Source organism: Apiospora marii (genome assembly GCF_038362585.1).
Source record: "Apiospora marii strain CBS 49790 chromosome Unknown utg000004l_segment0_segment0, whole genome shotgun sequence".
NCBI classification, from domain to species: Eukaryota; Fungi; Ascomycota; class Sordariomycetes; order Amphisphaeriales; family Apiosporaceae; genus Apiospora; species Apiospora marii.
Window position 1 is genome coordinate 337,425 of NW_027117375.1, and position 21,550 is coordinate 358,974.

Consider the following 21,550-nt stretch of genomic DNA (forward strand, 5'->3'; position numbering starts at 1 on the left):
GGCAAGTCCAGAGTCTAGAGAGTTACTGTATGGTCAGCAAGTACTGCTTTGGGACGGGGATATTCCAGTCAGAACTGTATGCAGCATGGCCTGTCCTTTACTGCACGTCGAGGCGGGTCCGCCGGGCTTCGGCGCTGTCGGCGGCTTACTGCTCGCTCGTAGCTCTGTAGCTCGTACCTCTCGTAGAAGGCTGGCAAGCTGCACCCGAGGCATTGAGCTAATTCATACCTGGCTGCCTGGTGCTACCTAAGGTCGGCCGCCCAATTTCCGTTTACTGTTCTGACCAAGCAATCCATCACACAGTGACGCGACCGGAGTTTACCACAATGCATGCTAGGTATCTACTTAGACATATGCTCGGCTCTGTCTGTGTCTAGGTGTTGTTTATATATTTCATCTCTGGTCAAATTCGCATGTTCCTTCCCTAGAATATTATTAGATGACTTGCTTTCGCATCTTCTGTGTTATTTAGGTCGGTTACTCGCCCCCTCGTTTTCCGGTGCATGCTCTTCGAGGGAGGTCCTACCAACCCACTACCACACCACCCCATACCCCTCACACTGGAACACTACATATTCATATTGATTACTGTAATAGCAAAACTTGCTGGGCTTGAGATCCCCCCTCTCTTTAGACAGACGATCTCTTCCGGCGAGGCTGCCATCTACGTACATCTCTCACAATAGCTCTCTCACGCTCACTGGGGGCGCGACCATTGAATGCATGCACCCGAGAACCTAAATTTATGCCCTTCATCACCCCTCTTTCTTGGCCAGACCTGCTGTATTCCTCTTCTCGACCCGCCCGGTTTCCTGGGTCTCTTTGTGCGAGCAAGATGTCGATGGTGAGATTGGCCCAAGTTGGGCGTGTGTCCTTGTGCAACCCCCCCCTTGTTGGTGGTTTGGTTTTTTTTTGTGCCCAACTGTTTTGTTTTGACACCGCTCATTCGCTGGCCAGGCTGTCCCTGCTCTTGCCGTGTCTAGCCAACCCACTGCTGTATCGTGCCTTTTGGCCCAAACCGGCTCGGGGCTGCCCAATCGCTGCCTTATCGTCTTCGCAACACGGTGATGGGCGACAATTGTCTCCGCAAACTCGGGATGGCACAGTCCCCAAGCAGCATAGTTCCAGACTGATGTTGCAACACGTCCCGGGATGCACCTGGTAATAATGCCAGCAACACTTTATGGTCTGCATAGTCTTCCTTCTTTTCGGGGCGCATTGCCCAGCGTAGATTCGCTCCCATTCTAGGCGCGCTTCTGCTGCCAGATGCCTGCCAGCACTGAATCTTCTAGTCGCCGAGACGCAATCGGGCTGCACGTCACCTGGCCAGAAGTCCCATTGCGCTCCAGTTCAGGGCAACGATCATCCTAGCCTGCGCTGCTCGCTTGCTCTGCTACTGACCTGGATACATCCAGTATCAGAGTGGCGAAATCATGGCATCCTCGGTGCATTGAATCCACGCTGCGGCCGCGAACATAAAGCGCCAGCGTCTCGAAGAAATTTCTTTATAATATATCCGACCCCAGACCGAGCTTGTCCACTGCCGGAAAGGACACTCTGCTGGACCTGACTGTCGAGTAAAGTCTAGTGACGCTCAACGTTCATCTTCTTACAGCCCCCAAAGGACAACTTACCAGGAAGTGTGTTGGTGATATCCCCAAGGATTGTTCGTCCACCTGGAGTCACGATACCTCACCGCTATAGGATATATACCAGTATACCCCGGATAAAGGCACTATTCGACCGTGGATCCCCAGGTCTTCTGGACGTTCTAGCACGGATTTTTTGTCCCATTGTTATTTTTTCTTCTCGTCAGAGGGAAGCTCCAGGACCTAGCTTCCCGTCCAAGAGGAGTACTTCTTCAGCCCATCTGTAGAGGTACATCTTGATGCCATTCTACCTCTCGGACTAGGTTTCGAGGTGGCACTTTTTTTTTTGAATTACAGGACTCGTTAAAGGAATGGCCAGAGCAGACGTGCTGTACCAGACAATGTCGAACGGATTTCGAACGGATCTATGGAATTCCTCCCGCAGGTGCGACCAGAAAGCATTGCCTATTGGAGTACATCACGTATCAAGACTAACCGGTTCAAGCGTTGTCTATGATGACCCTTATATGAATGGTGGCTACCACAGATCGAGGTAAGGCTCTCGGCAGAGACAACCCTCCATCGCTACTTGGACTGCAGGAAGTAACCGTGCATCTTGAAGTGTCTCTTATCCTCCCGGAACAGGCTCTTCGTATGGCGTACCTGCAGCTGTCAGTACAGCTGGCCCAATCGGACGCATCGAGCCTGCATATTCATCGTCACCAACCTACAACCCGCGGCCGATATCCGCGACCTATAGTAACTCAACCGCAACCTTCGGATCGTATGGCGGCCCAAGCCCCCCAGGGTGGGAGGCCGGAGGCAGTTATTCGCCACACGACTCCCTTGACGATCTTGTTGTGTCCCCCAATGGCCTAGATGGCGACATGGGAAGCGCGGCGGTCGGCTCCTCGTCGAGGAACAGCGCAAAGGGGCGCCCCCAGCGGCGACCTTCCAACCGCGACGAGTTTGACGGGCCTCACCAGTTTTTGAAGCGACCGCACCCCGAGTACATCGCATCGCAGGAGCGAGAGCTGCCCCATCTCCCTACGCACCTCCTCGTGCAGGAGCAAGACCACATTCTTACACAGGTCAACGATCGCCTGTCCCAGTGTGCTTTTGACTTTGTCGCAAAGTATCAGTTTCCGATCCCCTTGACACAGGATGTTCGGCCTGTGGAGCGACCTTCGGACCGTAAGTTGTGCTGTGGATGCGCCGTGTTTGCTCAATTGTTGCAGAAGCTGACGGTAGACTGTGTAGGTGAATGGACCGAATGGGTCTATCTTCTGAAGAGACTGGCGACCAAGCGGAGAATACCCGCCAGAGTTCTATACAACGGGCAAATCAAGCAGTTTGTGACCATTTTGGAAAACTCACTAGAGATGAGGCACGCAGCGAAGCACCAGTCGCGCCCTCTGAAAGACGACCGGAACATCTTGCAACTGATCAGCGCAGGCATCCAGGTCGCCAAGATCCTCAAAGACGCCGCGGCCATGGACTTTTTGGACCACCTTTACGTTTCTACCCAACGTCAGATTGACGAGCGAAGTGCCGCGGCTCACGCTCGGTTTCGCTAAACAAACAGGGCACATGGGCACCCAGAACCATGAGAGGTGCTTCTCATGACACCACAAACGTTACTACGATTCACGCATATGAAGAATTATGATATTATTCACGGACTTCAAAAACACACACCCAACGCAACGGGGCGTGACGAATCATAGATGTGCGCAATGCATATCCGATGGATGGATGGATGGAAGGAAGGAAGGAAGGAGGGAGGGAGGGATGGGGTTGGGCGTTTGGAACGAAGCTTTGACGACTTTTTTTTATTACACTGTTCATGTTTCTCGCCCTCTTTTCGAGCGGTTGTTTTCGTTTGGTTGAATGAAGCGCTTATCCCAAGGACAGAAGCCAGGATTAGGACGGAACAGTATATGGAAACCAGCACAAGGAGTTGCCCAGGCGCAACTCGAGGATTTGCTACGGCGTGGGCTGGAGGCGCAGCCAATTGCCCTCATCGAGTATCTCTCTTGGCTATATGACTACTTGCATAGCCAGCTGGAACGAGATCATTAACAGGTAGTAAATGTATAACATCTTGTTTGTGAAACTGCACACCCACTATTCTCCTACCTGCTCGCTATATGTGATGCGGTGCTGCTATATAAGTACCCAAAGTAGACCTGCATACAGGTTGGTAAAGTAGGTATATAGCCCACCAGAACTCTTGGGAGTTATGTAGGCCTATCATTAAGCCAGAAGGAGCACGTGCTTGACTCGGTCTACTCACATGAGATGTCGGTAAAGAGATGACGGCTCTGGTGACACGCATCATTGAATGGCAGGGCGGGACAGGTACAAAGTACCTTGGTGTTTGGACGATCGACCGAATCCCGAAGGGGCTTAGCTGGCACTGCCGCCCGCAACGTCGGTGATCTCTTCGAGTCAAGCGCATTCTGCTCTCAGGAACCCTTAAAGATGAACAGGCCCGCGTCCTCCCCATGCTCTGGAAATCAGATTGTGTACAATAGAATGTTCTGAATATCAATGTTTTGTAGAGTTCTGATCGCGGCAGTCCACATCATCTAGTATATTATATACGACACTCTGGCCTCGTTGAAGGCTGTCCAGGCTACGTGAAAGCCATCAATTTGATTCGCCTCCATCGCGCACAGCGATCCTCGCGAATCGAGCACAGCCATAGATTACGTCTACGCCAGCCGCTAGAACCCTCAAGCCCCTCGCATCTGGTAAGAACAGAAAGAGGAAGATTAGAAGATAACGGCAGACTTGCATTTGGATAACACATCCGTTTCGTGGAGAGCAAGGTTTCCTGTCTTCTTCTGCGCCCACTCCACCAGGCCAGCTGAATCATGGCTTCGGTCGCATCTGCATCGCCGTCCGGGAGCAGCTTCCAGCACCCCGACTCGGCGGACGAGGCAGAATCATGGCAGTATATTGAGTCGAACCCTGGATCCGTTGCTTTCTTCCCCAGCCCCGCCAGCGGTAGTCTGAACAGCTGGGGTCTGGTGGGCTTCCCGGACCAGCTCGAGCACTCCTCGCCTGGGCCCGCCGCCGTCTCGCCGCTCCAGCTGAATGACCACCACCAGCAACCGCCACAACAGCAGCAGCAGCAGCAGCAGCAGCAGCAACAAGTATATTCCGACTCATATACTGACCAGGCCAATGCTTCAATGTTAGCATCCGCAGGCATGGAAGGGCAGTTCCTGACGGGCCTGCCGAGCGACGCTCAGCTGGCCGCGGCAGGCCAGGATTTCATGTTCAATGACCAGTACAACCCCGACTTCGACCTGTCGCCTCCCTTCTACAATGCCTTTCCGAGCAGCATGGGGAATATGGCAGACTTGAACTCGCTAGAAGACATAGGAGGCATGGAAATGTCTCAGCAGCAGCAGCAGCAGCAGCAGCCCATCGACCTGGGTATACCCCCGCAGTTTCGCAACAACAGCGACGTGCCGCCATGGGACCCGACCAACTTGAAGAACAGCAATGAAACCCCCTTCGCCATGTCCGGGCTCAACGCCTCGCCGGGAGCCTCGAGCTGCTCGCCCCAGACCTCGCCTGTTCCAAGCAGCAGTTCACAGCTATCACTGAGCCCGCGTTGGACAGATGTCAAAGCAGAACCGGCCGGCAAAGCCCCGTTTCGAAGAATAAAAGGGGCCGGTAAGATCGAGAAGAAGAAACCCGAGCCGGTGAACAAGTTCGTCATCATGACTCCTAATCTCATCCACGCCTCGGCCGGAAAGCCGAACCCCTATGAGTGTTTCGACGCCATGCGGACGACGGCGAGAGGGAGAAAGGGGCCGTTAGCAAACGACACCAAGGAGAGCGCTCTTCAAGTGAGGAGGCTAGGGGCCTGCTTCTGTTGTCACAGTCGAAAAGTGAAGGTACGAGCTCTTCAACACGATCCGTCCCGAGAAAGCTTAGGGCATCGCTAACCGGTCCCTCGTGTATGATAACAGTGCGACAAGGAACGGCCTTGCAAGAACTGCAAGAAGCTCACGCACCAGCTACCCCAGATCGTATGCTGGCAATTCCAGGACTTCCTCCCAGTCCTGTTTCCCGACTTCATCCGCAGCCACTTCAAAAAGGACCAGATGGCCAAGTTCATCAGCGAAAACGTCGAAGGTTTCACCGTAGGCGGCGGGGAAAAGACATGCACTGTCGAGCTCTTCTCCGGCCACCGCTTTCAGTCGACCCTCACCCTTCGGGCCTCGTTCTTTACGGCAAAGAGCCCCGAGGTCCTGCAGCATTGGCACATGAACGCCGGCGTGAACTCGTTCGAGCTGGAGTCGAGGGGCGCCGTGCCCATCGGGATAGATCTCGACAACACAGCGGTCCGCGAGGATGTCAGGCGGAAAGCAAGAGACTACGTCCATTCTCTCATCTTCGATCCTCAATACGCCGAGCAGGTCACGGACTCGGTCCGCCACACGGAACTGCCGCGAAAGATCCTCAGGGCCGTCCAGATATACGGCCAGCGATCCGATGTGAGTACCATCTGGGCAGCGCAGCCCACAGTTTTTTGATGGTGACACTGACGCGAAGTTCCTAGTCCACCATCGTCAAGAAGGCCCTGTCCATCTACGCCATGCATTACGTCCTGACACGGCATCTCTGCATTACGCACGCCTCCCTGGCGGCGCTCCAAAGCACCAACCTGGTGCCCCGCAACATCCCCTGGGTGACGCCGCGGCTGCTCAACCGGCAGGTCAAGGCGATGCTGGACGAGCACTTGCTCAAGGAGGTGACGGCGCTGTTCGAGGGCTTCTCCAAGTCGCTCAAGCCCAAGTCGCGGGTCGGGTGGGCGCCCTGCCTGGCGGCGTTCCTGGTGCTCTGCCTCTTCATGGAATCGGTCGAGACGGCGGCCGACGTCTTTGTCGTGTCGCAGAACGAGGTCGACCTGCGCAACCGCGCGGTGCCGGGCACGCCGCTGTCCTTCCAGCGCGCCTTTGCCCGTGCCATCTGCCGCGAGATCGACAACATGCCCTTCAAGCAGTTCGCCTACCAGTTCCACCAGATCTACCAGACGCACTCGCGCGACGCGTCCACCAAGCCCTTCAACCCGCTCCTGGACGACAGCTTCGCCGAGCTGGGCGAGCTGGATGCCGCGTCGCTGGAGCTGGTGACGACCTTGAGGGAGTTGCTTCAGGGTGATTCATGTGAGTTGTCTTACCTCTCCTTTCTGGTGCTTGTGTGGACCACACACACACACACACACACACACACACACGCATATGCAGAGCTGACTGGTTCCATTCGAACCACTACAGACTACGAGCTGGATTTCCTTGTGGCAGACCCCGAGTTGCCAAACGTGGAGAGCCATCCGTACCCCCGCAACGTCTCGATTAATTACACGGGGCGGCTGGTGTCGAGGTTTCTGCTCTCCTTTCTGGACGAGAAGTACTTGTTCGATGGCCAGTACTAGGTAGTAGCGAACATCATGCTGTACCGATGTCTTATGAGTGAATGTCCATTTATATAAGCGGATGATTTGTATGTTACGAGACATGACGAGACATGTATGCACAATGGCGCAAGGCGCAGCTGTAACAGGAGTAGGATCAATCTTTTTAATGACATTATATGAATTGATTTCACACCATTGCTAACGTTCTATCTATGTGTTGAGATGTATGTCCGAGATTAGTCCCGTTACCGCACTTTGATATCTACGGCAGCAGGGTGGAATGGACCGGCTGTCTAGGCCGTGGTGTTTTTCTTCCACTTGAACGATAACCTGTAAAACAGAAGTTTTGACACTCCAGCGCACTAAGAGTCGCGGAGGTAGGCATTTTGTGGGTTTGGTTTGGTCTTTGTGCGCATCTTATCCAGATAAGAATACTCGATCAAAGCACGAGGAGCCATGATATAAGATAGTAAAGAAAATAAGAAATATGTATACAACCAGATATTGGAAGTGTGCAGATACTTCACCTTGGTAAAACATACAAGAGCCATCCATGTGGTATCCTTCAACTGCACTCTTGACACCGTCGAGGCATCGAGGAGGGTTGACCTGGGCGCTGTATGGTTTTTGGGTGTTGAGAAAAATAGGTTGGAGGAGAGAGGCTCCTGGCGGGAAAAAGTTTGTAGATAAAAGAAAACCCAGCTGGATAAAGTCACATGACTGTGCAATTTGGCGGGGCTGGGGGGGCCAACCCAGACAAAACTCGGCAGCATGGCCGCGATGCCTCTTTTTCTCTTCCTTTTCTTCCTTACACTTTCCGCAAGATTAATCAATCAGTCTCGAGGTATTCACTCGATTCAGTTCATATTTGCTTGCCAGAAAAACTCGTGATCGCCGCCACTTTTAACACTTGCGCGACGTTCCCTCCTCGGAGGTGTTGCGCAATGGTGGGACCCGTACATCCTCTCTCATCCTCGTTTCTTGAATGTATAGCGACCTGAACAGCTCTTGACTCGACCGAGCTGAGGGATGCCCAGGCATGAATTGAATCTGCGCTGTACCCTTATACTACTTCAAGGGGCAGCCGACTGTTTGGTCAAATCTGGATAAGGTTGGTATTTGCTGACTTGAGCCAGGGCTGGATAAAGTTGGTTATCACTAGTCAGGCTTCAAAGGTGGTAATTCATTAGATAGATGCAACGGTGGCCAGCTTTGCACAAGATGTACCTGAGCAAAATACAGAGCCTAGTAGTACATACATACTTAGGTACGCTGAATATCGTCTGCCGCGTTCTAATCTCGGATGGGAGAGAGCCCGGACACAAACTGACGGGCGCAAAGAAGAACCCTTGTCTCACTATGGTTTCCTCCTAGCTACCCTGTCGCCAGAACGGCGCCCCCCGCATTCGAGTGTCTGCCCACCTTCCTGCTGGGGCGATTCGAATGTAACTGGAGGAGAGCTTCTTCGTCCTACTTCGAGCGAGTGGCAAGCGGGCGGCGCGTCGTCCTTGTTCCTGGTTCGTTTGGAGAATCGGTATTCTTTCTCTTTTCACACTTTCCTCGGCGTCTGCTTAATGCATTGATTGCCTTTCGCCCTTGTTCTTCCACGTTATCGACCAAAGCGTTCGGACCTCTGCTACTCTCGAAACCCGAGTTGCGCGCGCCCACCACCAAAAAGTACTTAAGCCGAACCATGGTGACCACCCGCTCTGGCGCTGCCGCCGCTACACAACCATCCAGTACCTCCTCCTCCTCGACCATGGCACCCTCTACGACCAACCCCGTCGGCGCCGCCGGGGTCCGCTGGCTGCACGCCCCGGACCGCACGACCATGTTCTGGTTCGCCGTGTCGCTGCCGCTCGTCATCTGGGACAGCGTGTACGTGCTGGGGCGCCCGCACACGATGGAGGGCGGCGCGCTCTTCTGGCCGCTCTACGTGCCCTACAAGCTGTACGGCGAGGTCGACCACGTCTACGGCTGGAAATCGTACCACGCCCGCAACGGCTTCACCGCCGCCCAGGGCTCCCTCAACGTCCTCGAGACCGCCATGTACCTCGCCTACCTCTGGCTCTGGCTCACCCGCGCCCGCGACGTCGCCGTCGCCGGCCGCGGCGCTACCAAGGCCCTGACCGGCCGGCCCGCCGCCATCGCCGTCTTGTTGGCCTTCACCGCCGCCGTCATGACCGTTAGCAAAACGGTGCTCTACTGTACGTTTTGCTGCTTTGGCCTTTTCCGCGGAAAAGGGGGAATTGGGGGAAAAAAAAGGACACGAGGTCGTTTGTTGTATGGTGCTTTGCTGACTCTGGTGCGTAGGGCTAAACGAGTACTATTCGGGCTTTGACAATATTGGCCACAACTCAATCCAAGACCTGATTCCTCTTTGGATTATCCCCAAGTAAGTCCAGTAGTTTCCTATGCCCCGTGACTGGGCGCGTCGTATTCTTGGGGCTAACAAGGGCTTCTCCCGTTTTCCAGTGGGGCGTGGCTCATTTTCCCGTCCTACATGATCTATGTGATGGGAAGTGAAATCATTGAGGGGCTGACGGCGGCGTCAACCGGAGGCGCTGGCATTAAGTCTGACTGAGGATGCAGATGCTGGAAAAGGGATACCCACGGACTGCATGGCATATGTGTGCAATACCCTCTCATGCAGGCTTCCTGGGGGACATTAATGTGTGTAATTACTCTCATCACTGCACGATGATTCGACGTTTCCGGCGAAAGTATATGAACGAAAGTCGTTTGTTCTAAGCTTCTATCCAATCGTAGCCACGTCACTTTTAGTAATTGTTGGTACAATCTGAGGAAGCAGCCTCCACGTGATCCGATCCGCATCGAAGCTGAGCGAGAACATCCGCCAGGCATGAGATACCCTGAACTCAGTGGATGTTGGTCACGCTTCCCCCCGGCATCAGTTCGTCTAGATGAGTTCACCTCCTCGAACGCCCCGCCATAACGAGTGTAAAAAGAAAGAAAGAGAAAAGGAAAGAAGAAGAAAAAGAGCACTCTAGGTGTATTAATTACTAAGCGAGTAAGGTTTGGGTATCAAGATATAGATGTGTAATAGGAATAATAACTGTAGTGTATAAGTGTGTAAGTGTTTGAAGTGGTTGAAGTGTGCAATATAGCCCGGCATACTTTCTTCCAATGGGCCTGCCTGATCTATTTGCTCCCCCTTTCAACCTGGTGAAGAAGTTTATCTCCTTCTTTTTTTTTTCTTGTTTGGTTTGGCTTTTATCGCCTTTGCAACCGAGAACGAGCGTCATGATCATGAAGGGTCAAACCCGAGATGGCGGGCACAATTGTCAAGGCTTGGGTTCAGTCAGCCCGCCGAGGCCATACATGTCCCACTCCGGGAGGATGTCATCACCGGTGCCGCTCGGAAACCCAAGCCTCGAGGCACGCACTTCCATGAGGGCCTTGATGTCATCCCACACAGTGGGGCTGGATGGTACAGGCGTCTGCAGGACATCATTGTCATTGGAGGAAGCAGCAGTGACGGTCGCAGAAGCAGTACCAGCGGTCGTGGTGATGGTAGCATCTGACTCCCCCGTGGTTTCCAGTAGAGGCCGCGGGCGCGAGGCACGAAGGATCGCATCGGCTTCCTCTCTGGACGTCTTCCGGATCTGGAGGGGCAGCGGCTCCATGGACTTGCGGTAGCCGTGGTGGACACTTTGCGATCGCTGCTTCGGGAAGCCGGACGGCCTCGCTGGCATCTGCAGATGGCGGCGCAGGCGAGGTGGCGACTTGGCGCATATGGTCGCGGACCGCGGCGGGGGGCTGACGGCGTCGAAGTTTTCTGCATCGATCCGTGACCGAGCTGGGACGCAAATGCTGCTTCGCCGGCTAGCCCACGAAAAGTGGCTATTATTCGCTGGCGGCAAAGTAGGGGTCATGGGCATGGGGCTCTCCACACACGATGAGTCGACGATCGAGGTGCCCTTTGTCGAGGTCGTCCCATGCTCCGAGTTGGTCCCGTCATTCGATCCGCCAGTCTCGGAGGCCGTGGATGACGACCGCGTGGTATACGAGTCTGACCCAACTTCCACTGGGGTCACTGGCTGTGATGCAAATTCGACGCCGTTTGTACCGTTGCCATAGCCGTGAACGACGATTTCGTGGTACTGAGCCGACTTGCGGTTGGTTTGCGGTGATGCGGCCTCAGCCTGAGACCCTTTGAAAAGTCCTAGAGAGCGACGTTTCTCTCGCAGGCTCTTCGTGAGGGATGATCTCTTTGTTGGCGTCCTAGGGTTGCTGATAACGAGTTTGGTGTCTGAAGCATTTCTTTGGCGATTTAAGGTGAAATAGTCGATGTCTGGCTTGATCTCCGCCCGCACATCGGGGCTTCCTGGAGTCGGAGGAGGTGTCTGATACCCCGAGAAAGCACTCCAGCGTAAGGTCGAGATGGACGGGTTGCGCGTGATTTCGGTCAGCTGTTTCTGGAAGTTGGGGTGCACTGGTAGCTCATCTTTCCAGGGCGGGATATTGGTGGTCGAGATGCAGAGATGATACGGAGTGTCAGCTGCGTCCTTGATTTCTGGCGGCGGCTGCATCACCTGCCGGAGACACTGGTGGACGGTATACACCAGTATCCATCGTACTTTCCGGGCGTCTACAGGACTCAGATTCTCCAACCGGTCGGCCTTCAAGGGATTGTATATCGAGTCTTCCTCGAATTTTCGATATGCCCGCACCAAGTCGTTTTCGAGCAAGCTCATTTTACCTTGATTGGTGGCTTTGAGTAGAGCAACGTGGGTGTTTGCCTTTTGGGTGGCCCCAGGCTTGGTATAAATGCCGAACCATGAAGTCCTCTTTGATATAGTGGTTGGTTGAAGCTGGGGCAAAAGAGGGAATGGCTTCGACAGTGTCGTGAACCGGTAGCGTGTATCGAATGCCTGCACGCTTTGCAAGGTACAGATCCCTCCTTGTGACACGATAGGAACGCCCTGGGTAGAGTCTAGATCCTCGTTGACAAGGTATCGATAAAGTGCCTTGAAGTCGCGGCTCATGACGCGAAACACGTCCAGTTCAAATACCGTGGTCCGGGGGTCGATCGATGGCGGTGGGTAGTACCCAAACTTGGTAGCATACACCCCTTGGAGAAGCGTTCGGAATCGTTCGAGATGTGCTCGTGCGCCCGGGTTCAGCCCGAGGTGGGCTTCGGAGAGCTCATCCTGGAGAAATGTCTTCAGCATGCTTCCCATCTGCCCAAGCCTCAACTCCATTTCCACCTTGGCACGTCTAATCAAACGCCGTGTGACTGACGACACGAGCTATAGGAGGTGGTGTTAGTAGAGTTGCTGGCAGCTCGTATCGTAGAGGCAGGGACTTACCTGATACTCGGGCCCGAGAAACAACTGGTCGCTCATGCCACAGCAGTGGGCAAAGGCATTGATGTACAAATCTCGGATCTGGAGGACCTCGGCAAGGTGTAATATGGCCAGCGCGTGGGATGGCTGGCTCTTTAGATACAGATAGCCTTCTTCGTCCATATAGCTCATGAGGTCCGAGAGATTGTCCACATCGGGGTTGCGGAACAGGTGCATCGTTTCAGCGAGGGTGATGAGTGCACTGCCCAAGTGCTCTCCTACCAGAGAGCGTCTGAAGAGGAAGGCAAAGAAGTTCCTCGTTGCGAGGTGAAACCGGTAGGCCTGGCTCTTGTCCAAACCCGGGGGAGCAGGGATGTAGAGCTCTGTCCGGTACTGCCTGTGCCGCGAATGCCGTGTGCTATACTCACGACCTGACGAGGTAGAAGCCGATGGTTCGACCACATCTTGGCAGATGTACTTTTCAACCAGCGGATAGCAGTCGGCCTTAAGCAAAGTGGCGAATGGGATTTTGAATGCCGGCCCTCTCTGTGACTGGCCTCTGCCGTAGAGATGCACGTAGCAGTCGCCCTCCCGATACCACAGCTCCGGGTCCTAAGCCATTTGTAAGTATACGTAGGTATATATGTGTATGGTGAGCCTGCCCAGAAACCGGCCGGCTGAGTAGTTGCTTACCCTTCGAATACTGTCCCAGGAGGAGCTCGAGCGTGCTGCACCATCCCATCTCATGACTGTTGGGTTGGTGGAGATGTGAGCCGTGGCATGCTTGTCCGACTTCTTCGACTTCCACCCCCGTAGACGTTGAGAGACTCCATTGTATAGTGACGGATCTCGCTGCAACGACATGTCCTTTGATGGTTGTGATGCCCAAAGATGCCACAGCAAGAGTGAAGCAAGCGGCCGAGAGCGCGCCGTTGGCGGTTCTTCAGTGTTTATCTGACAGCGTAGATCTCAGCAGCCACCCCAAGGTTCAGTCCGAAAGCAGTTGATCGAAGGCTAAGTCCCAAGGAATGCAGGTCGACGATGGCCCAATGGGCTTGGCCAACAGCACTCGGCAGGGATTCTTTTTCAGCGGCGAGGTTCACTGCATCTGCCGGCCACCGACTGGCTAGAACAAGTTAACGAGCTGGGAGCCTCATTGGATTTGAGTTCTCCAGGAGTAAGAGGGTGAGTCAAAACAGATCAGTTTAGACGTCAGGTCGTGTTTACAGAGACTCCACCCCCAAACTCTGGACGAGGCAGTACCTGGCCTGTCGGCAGGGAGCCTGGGCCAGATATAGCGAACCAGACGTCGGCAGCACTAACAACAAATAACACAGGGATACTGATCCCCGCCGCGCTCGCTATGAAGGCGTTAGCAAAGCGAGGGCTGGGTCGTCTCAACTCCTCGACGACGGAGAACCATGGTGCCGGGCAGGCGCTCTCGCCAATGAGAGGGAGCAGGCAGTCGACGGTATCACCGATATCGAGCTGGGTGGTGGTGGATTGGGCCGGGCTGGGACTAGGCGTGAGTTGCTGGCCAGGCGTCTCGCACGCCACGGACTCTAGCTGCAGGCGGCGATCCCTGTTAGACCCTGTACGGGTCTTCGAGATAGTTTCCCCTCGAGCTCCAGAGGTCCATGGGCTGTCCAAGCTACGCAAAGAATCAGACGCATTAGTCTTTAGCGTGGTCGATAGTCCGGGCTTGCGCTGAAATCGCAGCTGAAAGCCCTGAGCCATCGTGCGGTAACTAAGACGTGTGTTCCAGGCCAGGAAACTCTATGCATTGTTGTTCAAATCTTCATATACGGGCGAACTCGAACTCGTGAAAAATAGGACCCCAGGGCCCCAGGACCCTCAAAAACCCCTGTTGCCTGATCCTGAGCCTCGAGGATGCTCTGACATGTTTGTTTTTTTGTTTTTTTTTTCTTCTTCTTCTTCTTCCGATGGCACTTCTTTGGTGTGGCGGTGGGTGGAGAAAAGCGTATTGCTGTATAATGAGTGCAAGCAAGTGCGGTGCTATCTTCGGTTCCCGGAGTGATCAACATTCCATTCGATTAATGCAGTACGGTAATGTACATGGCCTTGCGATGCAGGCCTCGGCCGATTGAAAGCATGCTCGGCCAATCAGAACGTAGGGTCACGTTCGAATCGAGAATCTCGCATGGTAAGCTTGGCACTTGATTAGCACCTACCTACCCGACTTAGGTACATGTAGATAGTGGATTCCTGGTCTTTTTGGTTGTTGTTGGAAGCCTGCTGCTCCATGTCTGGCATAGCTTCCCTCACGTCATATTACAGTGCTATGATTCCTTGCTGTGACTATCCCTTTCCACGGTACCTACTGTGTATGCAGCTATGTCTACCAAGCAGCCAAGTCGGCGACGGCATATTTAGCCTGCGCCATTGTAAGGAGTAGGACCGCCGCTTGGGATTGTCGTGTTTGCGATGCATGCCGGAACCATGCCAAGTAACAGAACAGGTGCGGTATGAGGACGCAGTGCTGCTGTGACACGCAATGGTGAGCCAGCCACCGATCCCGTGCGGTCGTCAGCATCTTGCTTGATGTGGTGTGCAGAAAGGAAGGGGCCGCGATGACTCGTCTAGAGATGGCGACGGTGGCAGCTGGAGGAGGAGGAAGCGGAAACCAGCCCTCTGGATCTAGGTGCACGTTTCATCTGTGAGGATCTTGGGGCATGTCATACATCATGGCTTGGACCACTTCTGGCAAACTCAGACTACCTACCTATGCACTCGCTACTTGGTGAACCTCAACCACATTGCCCCAGATTCAGTTGGTCCTAACATATCTGAACGTGTATCAGTTAGAACGGAGTGTCGGCGTCGACACGCCTCCTAAGAATTTCACTGCTTGGTAAGTGCCGTTGTTCCCGCATGATCTCGCCACCGAGCCACACCCTCGCGGCAGTACTCGCGGTGTCTTGTGATAGGATCGGCGGACGCAGTGCCACCTGCTGGCTCAGAACGGAGATCCGGGCATTGACCCACGACGACATGAGTTGAGGACTTAAGGCTCATCATGAGCAGTGTACTCGTTGATGGTGGGAGGAGAGAAAGATAATGTCTTTAATACCCTTTGGTCCCTGATGCTTCTCATGTGTAAGGTGATAAAAGCGAAAAAGCCTTATGTAGGTTCGTTTGCTGAGAAGAAGAACTGTACTTCAACTGAGTAAGTACCTACTCCGTACTTTATCCCACAACCCCCAATCAAGGCACACACCGACTGAGCACCAAGTCAACCCTACCCAGCTACTTTCTTACTAGCATCTTGAAGACAGTGTGTATGGAGATGTCGCGGAGGAGGAAAAAGCAGGAAAGACATCCCGAACCAGCCTTATGCTGTCTTGATTAGCGTACCGGCAGGTCGGATCTGGTTGGTCGTTGCTAGCGCTACGTATGTACATAGAGCGGGACATCGCAATGTACTGCGCAGTGGTTGTGAAATTTGATAGTGAAGGAACATTGCTTCCCGACTGCCACTCTCGGGGATCAGTATCTCGTTTTGGACGTTCTAGGTCGCTTTGGGTTAATGGTAGATGAGGCTGTTGAAAGTTTCTTCTAGGGCGAACGCCCTTTTCAGTAGTGCCTTGGGTAGGTACAGTATGAAGGGATCTACTTCGCTACAGCACTTATTCATCTTAAATGGCACGCTGGGTGTTTTGTTAGACCCCGCCGCCGCCGGGCCTTCGGGCCTTAGCCTGTAGTGGAGAATTTGATCAATTGATCTTGCAGCACGTCCGCGATTGCTAGGTACCTAAACTGCCACTGTCACTGCCATAGCTTCTACGCCCGCACGTGATTTCTTAGCATGGGCAACAACGCACATGCAATGCAATTGGATGAGCCTCCAACATAAGCAACAATGATATCCTGCCCGGCGGAGAAAATGTGTACAATAAGGAACTCGAAACCAAGTTGATTTCGAGAATAAGGTGTAATGGTCGGCAAACAATACCTACGAGAAGCCGAAAGTCCCTCCATTTTATCCAGCCGGGAAGGTAAGGTAAATGTAGGTAGCGGGAGCTGCGTGCTTTGCATGTACCTACCTACCTAAGCTTCCAATTCCCAGTTCTGCCCGCCCGTAGCGTACATGAAGATCAACCTTCACTCTGCATACCCTGAAGCCAGTCCGCAACCTTACGCCCGTTCCCGCCTCGCTGCCATGTAGCAGCATTAGTTTTGGCAAATCCATTGAAGCTCTCCATTGCCTTTGCTTGCTACATGACATGACATCAGATCCAATGGCGTCTTTTGCACCCTACACGTACATTCAGTGTCCCTGCTTCGACCTGTCCAACCAAACGCGCCAGTCCGACGGCTCGCCCTCCCCCACCTCCCAGAGCCAGTCCGACGATGACGACGAAGAGCGCGCCTTCGATCCGCGCTCCCCGCGCTCCAACTACAGCTTATACCCCCTCGAATACCTGCTCTACTGTGTCGATTGCCACCAGATACGTTGTCCCCGCTGTGTCTCGGAGGAGCTAGTCACCATCTACTGCCCGAGCTGTCTCTTCGAAGTCGGCAGCAGCAGCGTCAAGACCGAGGGCAACAGGTGAGTCTGTCAACGTCCGCCATAATCGCCTGCATGGCGCACTGCATTGTGCTTGAAGTCTAGTGACCACCGCGTCGCACTACGCACCTACCTACCTCTTATGCCGTGCCAGTGTGCCCGATACTGACGCGTTTCCGACTCGCAGGTGTACGCGCAGTTGTTTCCAATGCCCCATCTGCGTCGGCCCTCTGGCCGTCCAATCTCTCGAGTCCGCGCCCGAAGCCTCGCTGTTGTCGGCCGATAATTCAGCCGCATCTGGTCCCACAGGTCCTTGGGCGCTGACTTGCTCATACTGCACCTGGAGTTCCACGGAAGTCGGTATCAAATTCGACAAGCCACAGGGCATCTTTGCTCAGCTGTCCAAGCTTCGCAATGGCAGCAACACCGGCGCTGATGTCTCTCTGACATCGGGCGACGTTTCTCCCACCAAGAGGGATATGAATATACCCGAACCAGAGTCTACGAGGGCGCGTTTTTCCGCCTTGCGGACCTTTTACCAATCACAGCTTGCTAGCTCGAGCACGGGATCTTCCATGGCGGGAAGCATGGGGGATTACGGATTCGGTTCCCCAGCCGCTCTGACGCGCATTATGAGCATATATTCAGGCAGTTCGTCGAAGCCAAAGAACAAGGCGTCCGTCATGCGGGAGGCAGATGTCCCCAACGAAGGGTTTCGTACGAGTAATCTCGACGAGTCGCAGTCCATATCGAAGCTTCGGGCTGGGGGTTATGATGGAACGGTGACGATGGAGCAGACTGCCTCGCAAGTAGAGGAAGGCGCTCATTTCGCAGACGAGCTGTGGCCGGTGGCATCCCTGCTCCGCACGAAGCGAGCCAAGCGGTGTCCCGCCTGCCGCCACATTCTCAGCAAGCCCGAGGCTAAAGTGAGCAACACGAGATGGCGGATTCGGCTCGTGGCAGGCAACCACATCCCTTCTGTCACCATCAAGCCTTTGCCTACGCCCGGCCTGCCAACTCCGTCTGCGCTTGCACCGCTGAAGCCCGCGCAATTCCTCCTGACGTTCAAGAACCCCATGTTCGACAGCATCAAGGTCACGCTCGCCACGCCCTCCACGACGCCAGGCAGATTCGCGTCCAAGGTGACCGTCCTGTGCCCGCAATTCACCGTCGGGGCCAACTCGGACGACTACGACTTGAACGAGGTGCTCAAGGCCGAGGACCGGGACCAGCGGGACCGGCGGCGGGAGGACGACGGATCCCACCAGGTCGAGGCGGGCAAGGTCTTTGAGCGCGGCCGGAACTGGGTCAGCATCGTCGTCGAGGTGATCCCCGCCTCCCTCCAGATCCAGCCCACGCCGTCGCTGCTGCGGAAAGAAGGCGAACCCGAAGCGGATCTAGCCCCGCTGAGAGAGGACGAGGATGTCCTCGAGATACCCATGTTTGTGCGGCTCGAGTGGGAGAGCGAGCCCTCGCAGGACCAGGTCGGCGTTGCGCCCAGCGGCAAGGAGAAGGACGCCAAGGAGAAGAGGGAGTTGGCTTACTGGAGTGTCCTTGGCATTGGTCGGATCAGCCGCGAGTAGGCAGGGCAGGGGAAGGAAAGCAATGTTACAAAGCCATTTTACGAGATACCCCTTATAAGAAAAGAACTTGGTCATAGATAACTATTGTAATTTGGATGTTGATCCTTTAAACCTTGCTCGCGAAGTTGGATGGCGCAGACTGACCGGTTGCATGTGACCCCGGACACCCAGAGAAGGGGAACCCCTGAATTAGTCATGTGCAGGTCAACTTAATTCGAGATACAACGATTTCACACTGACGATTAAAGGAAAAGCAAGTAGTTGGCATGTCATCAAAGAACCGAGCTTGTCATTAACCTCATGTGGAATGTATCAAGCTATCTAGACGCCATAACCCTTTTTGTGTGATCCGAATGTGGCCTGCCAGGAGGGAATCCCAAACCTTTCCGTCCATGCTTCTACCGGGAAAGCAAATGCAGGAAATTTCAGAACGACCACATTATCGTAATCATTGCATCCCTTCATCGTTCAACCCCATCTCCGGTCCTCCGTTTAACCCTAGTACTCGGGGGCACCGGACTGGGGAACTCGAAGGTGACACCACGACCCGTAAGGCGGCGGTAGACCTCGGAGTAGGTGTCCAGACGGTAGTCAACGCCACCACGCTCCTTCTCGTCAAGGACGACCTTGAGAACCTTGCTGCCGTCCTCCTTGGTGCGGAGACGCTTGCCGACAATCTCGACGGGGTAGACGAGATCGGTCAGGATGGCATCGTGGACAGCAGTCAGAGTTCGCGAACGGGGGCGCTTCTGGGTCTGGGTGTTGCGAGAGCGGGCAGAGCGCTTGGGGCGGGGCAAGATGCGGCGCGAAGCGAGGATCAGGACGTGGCGGTCAGAGAACTTCTTCTCGAGCTCACGGGTGAGACTGAACAGCATAATTAGTACAATTGCCGACCAGGGAGCCAATGGCGGAGAGATTGTGGCGAACTTACCGCTGCTGGACGCGGTGGAAGCCCTGCAGAAGAGGAACGGGGACAAAGATGGCAATAGCCTTCTTGCCGTGGCCGACTTCGATCTAATTTGAGACCCAAAGTCAGCAGGCGAGCTCCAGGATATACACGTAATGTGCTTCCTTGGACCGCTTCCCGTCCTATTCCCATTATTTTGCAAAACAGCTGCTGCATGTATTGTACGTGTGTTGTCTACGAAGATTGCTTCCTCCCATCGTTCGGCTCGACTTTTCCTTCATTCAATCCGTCCGTGATCGAGCGATGTCCAAGCGAGCCGAGATCGACCAGAGTCGGCAAGAGCAGGAAATGTGCGCGCGCAGAGGCCGGCAACAGATCATGCTCAGGCGTCGTTCGCACGTTTGTAGCAGGCAGTGTGTCGAGAAGGAATAGGTACAGATCGCGGTCTGAGAGAAAGTAACATCGCAGGTCAATGATTTAGCTCACCTCACGGGCAGAGACGAACTGCAGAGGTCGGAGAGCGACCTTGAGGTCGGCAGTGTTTGTCTCGAGATCGTAGAGAGCACCAGCAATGCTGGTCTCCAGCTCGGAGGGGTTTTGCCGCGAAGGGCTGTTGGGGGCGATCTTGTTCAGAGAGGCAGACATGCTGGGCGACGGTGTGAAGGGAATTGTCGACAGGAATTCGGACTGTTTCTCGATGGGCGGCACGAAGTAGAAAAGTCCTTGACTGGATCGCGAATTTTGGGGTACAAGCCTGCGACTGCAATTCCACAAATTCTGGCAGGGCAAGCAAAAATTCCCAAAACGAAAGTGTGGGAGAGAGCGTTTGGGGGGGGAGGGTTTTGCCGGGGTTGAGCCTTGAAGCCCCACCTTTTCGCCCGCCTTCCCGATTCGGCAACTTTTCATCTAACAACCTTAGAATGAGATGAGCCTCAAGACTGTCTGTGACCTACACTTTTAGATACATGCTCAAAAGCATTCAATATTCGATTGAATAGGTAAACAAAAACATGTTTGGCCTGATTCTTATTAAGCAAACCACTCGTACATATGTAGTTACATTTTCATTCGATTACAGATGCTTGATCCGGTGTTATACTCCTGAAGCTGCCCCGTGGGATCCGTCTCTACTTCCAAAAATAGATGTAGACAAGATTTAAATCCAACAATGGAAGGTCTAGTCCTCCTGTGCAATCAAGACGAGATCATTTATTGCATACATCACTCGCTTATTGAGGCTCGGTTAGTTTGTAGAACGAGGTGTAAAGTGGCTGCGAAGAGATTAAATGGTGGAGGACGGATAGACTGGCCGATACAGGTATGAGCGTTGGTTGGGGTCGTTACGGAGCAGCCTTGATGGGTCTGTCGCCATCCAATGAAATCACCGGCGACATCCCAAGACTCTCCCTGGCATCAAGGTCCCAGCTGTTTTATCCAACAAACATCGGACGACCAGTTAAAAAGTGCAACGACATAGCACGAACAAACCATTACAGTGAATCCTGCCTAGTTTGTTGTCAGGTCCCTATCATTTCAAGTCTCCCTTGCAGCACACGCTAGGTATACGCCATGGCGAGAACCAAGGCCACCGCGGCTTTTAAGCTACCACTGCCATATCGACTCTTCTTCATGGTGGTTGAGCCCATCTCAGCGCTCGTGGGCGCCTACTACGCACACTTTCGCCAAGCCGACTACCTGGCGCTGTCGCACGCGCCCACGGCACCGCCAGGAGACGCCATCCCCGTTGGCACCTCGATCGTGCTGTCCCAGCTCGCCAACCTCTACCTGCTGTTCGCCCTGAACGAGGCCCTGGTCCTGCGCGCCACCTCGGACCTGTTCGTCTGGAAGACGGTGCTCTTCGTCCTGCTGCTGGCCGACCTGGGCCACCTGTACTCGGTCTCCTCGCTGGGGCCCCGGATCTACTGGGACGTGGCGTCCTGGAACGCCATCGACTGGGGCAATGTCCCGTTCGTCTACCTCGGGGCTTCGCTGCGCCTGGCCTTCTTGCTCGGCGTGGGCATTGGTAGTGGCCGCCCGGTGAAGACCGCGACGGCTGCCAAGAAGAGTGCTTGAGCCTGCGCGCCCCCTAGAGTTTGGACTCATGCGCCACTCAAAACGGTGAAGCTGTGTATGGCCAAGGGCACAGCTTTAGCTACTATACTTCCTGAGGCTATTTGCTGGCAGAAGGTCCTTA

At 54.3% G+C, this 21,550-nt stretch overlaps 8 protein-coding genes across 8 annotated transcripts; 5 read left to right on the forward strand and 3 right to left on the reverse strand.

Moving 5' to 3' along the window:
* Nucleotides 1-1,960: 1,960 nt before the first annotated feature.
* On the forward strand, nt 1,961-3,166 carry PG985_006043 (uncharacterized protein; the record flags this gene model as incomplete). The annotated part of the gene is made up of 3 exons (XM_066825812.1): nt 1,961-2,034; nt 2,095-2,142; nt 2,212-3,166. 3 exons carry the CDS (start codon nt 1,961-1,963, stop codon nt 3,164-3,166), a joined length of 1,077 nt encoding a protein of 358 aa, XP_066685419.1.
* A 1,302-nt stretch (nt 3,167-4,468) lies between these two features.
* Nucleotides 4,469-7,047, forward strand: PG985_006044 (uncharacterized protein; the record flags this gene model as incomplete). The annotated part of the gene is made up of 4 exons (XM_066825813.1): nt 4,469-5,503; nt 5,579-6,106; nt 6,172-6,778; nt 6,890-7,047. 4 exons carry the CDS (start codon nt 4,469-4,471, stop codon nt 7,045-7,047), a joined length of 2,328 nt encoding a protein of 775 aa, XP_066685420.1.
* Nucleotides 7,048-8,722: 1,675 nt separating this feature from the next.
* PG985_006045 (uncharacterized protein) lies at nt 8,723-9,613 on the forward strand (the record flags this gene model as incomplete). The annotated part of the gene is made up of 3 exons (XM_066825814.1): nt 8,723-9,236; nt 9,343-9,424; nt 9,505-9,613. 3 exons carry the CDS (start codon nt 8,723-8,725, stop codon nt 9,611-9,613), a joined length of 705 nt encoding a protein of 234 aa, XP_066685421.1.
* A 721-nt stretch (nt 9,614-10,334) lies between these two features.
* On the reverse strand, nt 10,335-13,085 carry PG985_006046 (uncharacterized protein; the record flags this gene model as incomplete). Its single annotated transcript, XM_066825815.1, has 3 exons — nt 10,335-12,302; nt 12,363-12,950; nt 13,032-13,085. 3 exons carry the CDS (start codon nt 13,083-13,085, stop codon nt 10,335-10,337), a joined length of 2,610 nt encoding a protein of 869 aa, XP_066685422.1.
* Nucleotides 13,086-13,550: 465 nt separating this feature from the next.
* On the reverse strand, nt 13,551-14,075 carry PG985_006047 (uncharacterized protein; the record flags this gene model as incomplete). Its single annotated transcript, XM_066825816.1, has 1 exon — nt 13,551-14,075. The coding sequence occupies one exon, from the start codon at nt 14,073-14,075 to the stop codon at nt 13,551-13,553; it is 525 nt and encodes a 174-aa protein (XP_066685423.1).
* Nucleotides 14,076-16,597: 2,522 nt separating this feature from the next.
* PG985_006048 (Dynactin p62 family protein) lies at nt 16,598-18,449 on the forward strand (the record flags this gene model as incomplete). The annotated part of the gene is made up of 2 exons (XM_066825817.1): nt 16,598-16,908; nt 17,054-18,449. The coding sequence occupies 2 exons, from the start codon at nt 16,598-16,600 to the stop codon at nt 18,447-18,449; spliced, it is 1,707 nt and encodes a 568-aa protein (XP_066685424.1).
* A 506-nt stretch (nt 18,450-18,955) lies between these two features.
* On the reverse strand, nt 18,956-20,082 carry PG985_006049 (40S ribosomal protein eS7; the record flags this gene model as incomplete). Its single annotated transcript, XM_066825818.1, has 3 exons — nt 19,843-20,082; nt 19,381-19,463; nt 18,956-19,313 (listed from the first exon to the last, which is right to left on the reverse strand). Coding segments are annotated over exons 1-3 (600 nt in total), but the record flags the coding sequence as incomplete, so codon positions are not given.
* Nucleotides 20,083-20,925: 843 nt separating this feature from the next.
* On the forward strand, nt 20,926-21,429 carry PG985_006050 (uncharacterized protein; the record flags this gene model as incomplete). The annotated part of the gene is made up of 1 exon (XM_066825819.1): nt 20,926-21,429. The coding sequence occupies one exon, from the start codon at nt 20,926-20,928 to the stop codon at nt 21,427-21,429; it is 504 nt and encodes a 167-aa protein (XP_066685426.1).
* Nucleotides 21,430-21,550: the final 121 nt, after the last annotated feature.